Source organism: Rissa tridactyla, chromosome 1, assembly GCF_028500815.1.
Source record: "Rissa tridactyla isolate bRisTri1 chromosome 1, bRisTri1.patW.cur.20221130, whole genome shotgun sequence".
NCBI lineage: Eukaryota > Metazoa > Chordata > Aves > Charadriiformes > Laridae > Rissa > Rissa tridactyla.
The window spans coordinates 182595855-182601854 of NC_071466.1; the positions used below are offsets into that span (position 1 = coordinate 182595855).

Genomic DNA, 6000 nt, shown 5'->3' on the forward strand with positions numbered 1-6000 from the left:
GTCTCGATGATCAGGGATATTTTAAGAAGTTATTTTACTCAGTAATCCAATACAGTCTGCAGAAAGTCTACAAGGCACGCTGCCCAAGATATTTTAACAATGATATAAATTGTTCCTCAGAACTGTCAAATTGTTCTTGAATAAACAAGCTCTTGATGCCTTTCCTAAAGCTTTTGAATTAGAAAGTGAAATATTGCTGAGAAGTAGGTGCTTCAGCAAAATTATCAAGTAACAAGGTCATACTGGAACTTAAGTCTATCAAAATCGCTCACTTCCAACGAGTGAGAGCTACAGAACCAAGCAATACTTCCCATACACCTTTATGTCTACAAATTAAGGTGCCTATGTCATCACAAGATCTTTACATCCACCAAAACAATGGGTATAGGTATCTATCTGGACAGATTTAACTTCAGTATTAAGATATCCTTAAGAAATATCCTTCTGTTTTCTATATGATGTGCAGGAAAGTGAACACAATTCCCTTACTGCTACAACTGGGGCAGTTCTTGACTGAAGTTAGCCTAAAGAACATGGATATTGCAAAAAAACGTGCAATAAGATGTTCTGCCCAACAAGTCAGAAGTACCTTGTCCACTTCAGCTTGACAAGCAGGTAACATTTGCAGGCTTTCTACTTTAGTGGAGGTCATACAGGAACAGTAACAGCCAATCTACTGATATTGCTGAAAGTCCAAGGAGAAGATGTCAGTTTACACCACCCAGGAATGAGGCAGAACAATTAACATCTGTTACCGCTTCCTATTTGAGGAGTTAAGAGCAGAAAAGCTATGTGAAGAATGGCACTGTTAAATGCTCATTTCCAAATATGGCACCATATACGTACCCTACAGGCCATGTACATTAGAGGCCCCTCTTCAGTATCAATATTCAGACATCTTATGACAGGATTTACAAATGCACACATCAGTGGTAAGGTTTCTGAACCACTAAAACTGGTGTTCAGCATGCTGGGCTCAATGCAATCTCATAGCAATGTAAGGGATATATGTGGTATTACCCTCCTTTGCACGCGCCTGTGCAGAAGACCTCAAATGGCCAGTTTGCTGCCAAATTGTCCAGATCCTTCAGGCAACTAAACATGTCACCAGTGAGGAATCAGTTAGCCATTGCAAACACCAGAAATCATAAGCAGCAAAAGCGGTTTTGGCCACACCCATTTATCCTACCCTAATGCATGAAATTCCAGGTAGCATACAGGGACCTGCATTTCCTGCAATTATATTCACTTAAAGTTACCTTGCTGGCTAATTAGGACTGATTCCTTAGCCCTTGACCCCCCGATATCAAAAAGATTTTCAAGGTATCACACAATGGTATTATCACTTTGTTACAGTAACACTAAGCTAGCATAGAACAGAATTATGTCTCAGTACAGACAGTTCTTGCCACCTGAAATACAACTGTAGTGATGCTGGTTAAAGAAAAAGAAGCTCTGGCTACATTTTCTAGCCCAGCATACTTTTTCAAACAGCTGCTAATCAACAATTGAAGCGAGGCAGTCAGGACCAGACACAGCACAGACCACCACAAAGGAGCAAAAGCAAGTCAAAATTCCCACTAAGCTTCATTTACAAATGCTGCCTCCCTCTGCAATTATGATGGGGGACCATGACACCAAGGAGCCAGGTTATCAGAGATGCCTGCTACCTTAATCTTTGTTTGTTTATTAAACGATACCATATATGTAGCTGAAGGGTATGGTATTTTTTCTTCATTATTCAAAAGAAAAGAATGGCTTATATAGCAACTGGCTGTAGGTAATAAAGGCTGAGCCCGTAACAATCATGTTAGGAGGAGGCAAAGAACAGCCTGCATACTCTGCAAAGAGCTTAAGATCTTGAACATTTTTTCTGCTCAGTGATCAAGACAAATCTCCGCAGAGAGGCAGAAGCACCGATCCTCCATGGGCTCGATGGCAGTGAATCCACCAGCTACATGAGAGCTGTCTCAGCCCTGCCCATGTCAAACAGACACCTGAAGCGTGGCCTACCTGCCAGCTCAGAGAAGACCCCTCACTGCCCACCTATCTGGCAGGTCTCTTATTTTAAGCCTAAACCCCTTCCCAGACCCAAAAAGATTTTCATTGGTGAGAGGTATTTTTCACAAAAAGTTAAGCTTAGGAAGTAGAAAAGTCATAAACTACCTCTTTCCATTTAGAAGGAAAAAGAACAACGAAGCCCCAACAACTGTCTTGAAGAATTTGATCTCGCAGGAGCAAGAAAGAGGAAAAAATACGGTGCAATTACAGAAGGTCAGCGAATCTTTGAACGGCTGTGGAGTGGTTCCTCCCACCCTGTTTCAGACACCTCGGTCTGAACCTTGCCAACCCCTGCCTGCGTGGGGCTGGAGGGCTCCCGAAGCCCACAGACCTGTGTGGGCACACGCTCCGTCTCTGCACAGGGACTGCCGGCAGCATCAAGGAGGGTCCACCCCAGGTACATAAAGAGCACACCCACATTATTCTAACAAGCAGAGTTCAGGTGTTGCATAGCTTTTTAAATGCTGCATTTCAGGTTCGCATCCATCCTCAAAGCTCGGATTTATTGCAATTTATGTATTATGCAATATATTCCCCAACAGCATCCAGAAGAAAAGGATGTGCACCAAGGGACCCACGCCCCACTGCCCATGCTGCTACTTTCCCATCCTCTGTTCCACCCAAGACACTGGCAGAAGGGAAAACGCTACGCCAGGAGACGAGGCGAAACTCAAGGGTCTGGAAGTGCTGGTGGCTCCAGCCAGGGTCTGCCGGCGCTGTCCTCGTCACAATAGTTGGATGCGATACAGCCGGGCCATGCGAGGCTGAAATACTTCCTGGGATGGCTGAAAGGGCTCATTCAATAGTCAAGGATAATTCTTTATGAGCCATCTTCCACAGCCCCAACGCAGAAACTACAACCCTGAGGGGAGGGTGGGGGACACCAGCCATGTGCCTTAACAGAGGGGCACGGCTTACTATTGTCTCTCGCCTCAGTTTAGCTGCCAAGCCTTTTTTTTTATGCCCACCCCCCCACTCTGTTACCGAAGTCGGTGGAGGAAGGGAAGGTGCTCCGCCGGGGCCGGGCAGCGGACAACGGCCGCAGCTGTCCCCCGGCCCCTCACACAAACCGACGCCGCTCGGAGCGCGGCCGCCCGCCACCCCCTCCCCGCTCCCCTCCACCGCCCCGAAGTTCGGGGAACAGGCACCGATCGCCCGCCCAGACGGCGGCAGGGCCGGCCTCGGCCGGCAGCCCGGGGGAAGGGGCCGGCAGGGCGGCCGGCCCGCCCGCCGCGGGGGCTCCCGCCGCCGCCCGGCGCCCCTGAGGCCGGGGCGGCGCCTCCCGCGCCCCGCGCTTACCTTTCACTTGACTTTCATACTCCGCTATAATCTCTTTGTCCTTTTTGAATCTGCTCGGGGTTGACATTATCCACTTGCTTCTTCCGCTTCTCCCCCTTGTTCTCCTTGTTTTTAATTATTATTATTGATTATTATTATTTCTTTTTCGGGGGGGTGGGGGGGAGGCTCCCCAAGTTGTATCAGGCGGCCACAAGCCCGAGCGAGCGCGGCGGCGGGCGGCTGGCGCGGCGGGAGCGCCGCCAGCACCGGAGGCGGCGAGGGCGGGGAGGCGGCGATCAGACTAACCCCGGCGCGGGCACCATCGCCTCCCGGCACCGCCGCCGGCAGCAACGCGGTCCGCGGCCCCGGGGGCCGCCGCAGGGCGGGGCGGCGGCGGAGCTGCCGCTGGCCGCGGGGCAGCGCTTCCACTAGGCGAGGGCGGGGGCCCGGCGGCTGCGCCCCACCATTGTTATCGTTCCTCACGCACCCGGGAGAGGGGAAGGGAAGGAGGGAGCGAGCGGGCGACCGCGCTCGGTCCGTACGCCAGAGGCACTAGTTACTCCTTGTCGCCGCGCTCGCCTGGGTGGGGACTCGGGGCCGGCGCCCCACCGTGACTAACCCCGGGCGGCAGCGCCGAGGCGCACGTCCCAGCCCCGCAAAACCCCGAGCAGCGGCCGGCGCGGGGCGGCACCCCCGCCGCGCCCTGGAGAGGTGTCTCCGGGAATAAACTTCTCCCCGCCCTCCTGCCGCTCTCTCCTCCCTTCCTGCCTCCCCGCCTGCCTCCGCTCACTCCATCGCCTCGTCCCCGGTGGCGCCCGCTCCGCCTACCCCCCCCCTCCCCCCCCCATGCCGGCAGCGGGGGCGGGAGTGCGGCCGCCGCCCACCGCCGGGCCCGCAGGCCCCGCCGCCCGGCTACCCCGTGGCGGGAGGCCTAGCAGGCCCGGGCGGGAAGGAGGGGGCCAACGCCCCGCGGCTCGCAGCGAGCACGTGGTGGCCGGGTGGCCGCAGGGGGACAGGGGTGTGAGGCGGTGATACGGTGACAGAAAGCCCTTGATCCGGCAGGGAAAGTTAAAGCCCCGTGGTGCTGCCACCGCCAAGCCGCACGGGGAGGGGAGATGCTGGAGGGGAGGTTTGTCCTTTGGGGACCCCGTTTGTGTGGTGGCAGGGCACAGCTGTGCTGAGTGGGGCTGCCGCTGCAGTGGCCAGGCCCAAGAGGGGCTGGGGACATGGTGGCACTGAGGGGAGAGCCGTGTCCCTCAGCACGGCAGGTCTCGGTTCCACCGTCCTTGCCCGCGTTGGTGCTCCCCTTGGGACGCAGCTTGTTCTGGAGGGCAGGGCTGTCCGCAGCCTGGTGTGGGGCACTCACCCCAGCTCATGGGGGAAACAAGCGAAACAGGGTGGGGGAGGCTGCCCAAAATGCTGGTCCCTTGAACTGCTGTGCGTGGCACGGATGGGGGGTGGCCCGATCAGACAGTCACATTCAATGTCGGCATCAGAAAGATGGACTCCAGCCCTGTGAGCAATGGTGCACAGCCCTCCCCGCGAAGCTGGGGCTGTGAGAAGGGGAAGGAGGTGGTCCATAAGGGCAGGAAGAGCTGGAGTTCGGAGCATATGGGAGGAGTCACCAAGAGGGAGAGGTGGCCCAGGGTGGCCCACCCACCCTTGCTCCTGGGTGACTCCAGCAGTGATGGGGACAGCCTTCCTCTCTGCCTGTGGAGCTGGCACCTGGCTCAGCCCTCTGGGGCTGTGGAGGATGAGCTGGCTGCCAGCTCTGCAGGCGGAGATGAGGCCGTGTGTGCCAGGAGCCGAGCATGGTGGTTCACAGACACCCGGTAGTCACACTTCTAGGTCCTAGGGTCTAAGCCTGGGAGTCACCTGCAAAAGGAGTCAGGCTCGACTCAGGTTGCACAATCCCATTCCCCTGGCTGTCCTGAAACTCAGCCTTTGCCCGAGAAGAGGTTGCTAAAAAAGAAGCATGGAAAAAGCAGGGAGTGATGGACACCGCTGCCTTGTGCTGGGCAAAGAGTGTGGCTGTTGTTCATGGGTCAAAGCCAAGAGTCAAACCCCAAGGCCGCAGCTGCGGACTTTGGGCTGCAGGGAGGTCAGCTCTGAGGAGGTTAGAGGCAGGCAGGGGACTTTCTGGAGGCAGAGAGCTCCACTGGCTTCAGGTATGTCCAGGGGCAATTAAGCAAAGTTGCAAACTGTTCACAAGGAGTTTCCAAAGGTGGCTGCTGTATTATTAGTGTGGTGAAAGTGACCAGAGATCCTATCCTGGACAGCTAGTCCTGACACTGCCAGGGCTGACCCTTCAGGACAAACAGGAGTGAATGGTGAGATCATCAGCTGCTGGGAAAGTTCAAACCGGCTACTGAGTAATTTGGCTGGATTTGAGCTTTAGTGCTTCGCGGAACTGGCCCTTGGAGGGAAATGGCACAGTTGTTGTACTCATGCTGACATTCTTGCCTGTGTTTATGTTTAATTCTTACGAACGCATTGCCTTGGCATTGCAGTCACTCACTTCCACACCTGGATTTCAGCAGTAAGTGTACATCTGTCTCTTGCAGTTGGTCTTTCAGTTTCATTAGGTACCATGCTCTCCCTGCTACAGGTAACAGGGGTAACAGGATTCCTATTCTCCTTTCCCTCTTCATGTGTTCTCTG

The 6000-nt window shown here is 54.5% G+C and overlaps 1 protein-coding gene across 3 annotated transcripts in view; it reads right to left on the reverse strand.

The window, feature by feature from the left end:
• Positions 1–4093, reverse strand: part of SRGAP1 (SLIT-ROBO Rho GTPase activating protein 1) — a 146987-nt gene extending 142894 nt beyond the window's left edge. For 2 of the 3 annotated variants that reach the window (XR_008463371.1, XM_054182416.1), the window contains exon 1: positions 3361–4093. Coding sequence is in view for 2 of the 3 variants with exons in the window: in XM_054182416.1 (XP_054038391.1) it covers positions 3361–3427 (67 nt within the window). In the remaining variant the exon portion in view is untranslated. The remainder of the gene's footprint in view (positions 1–3360) is intronic. The other variant, XM_054182401.1, reaches the window with a different exon arrangement.
• Between the last annotated feature and the right edge of the window lie 1907 nt (positions 4094–6000).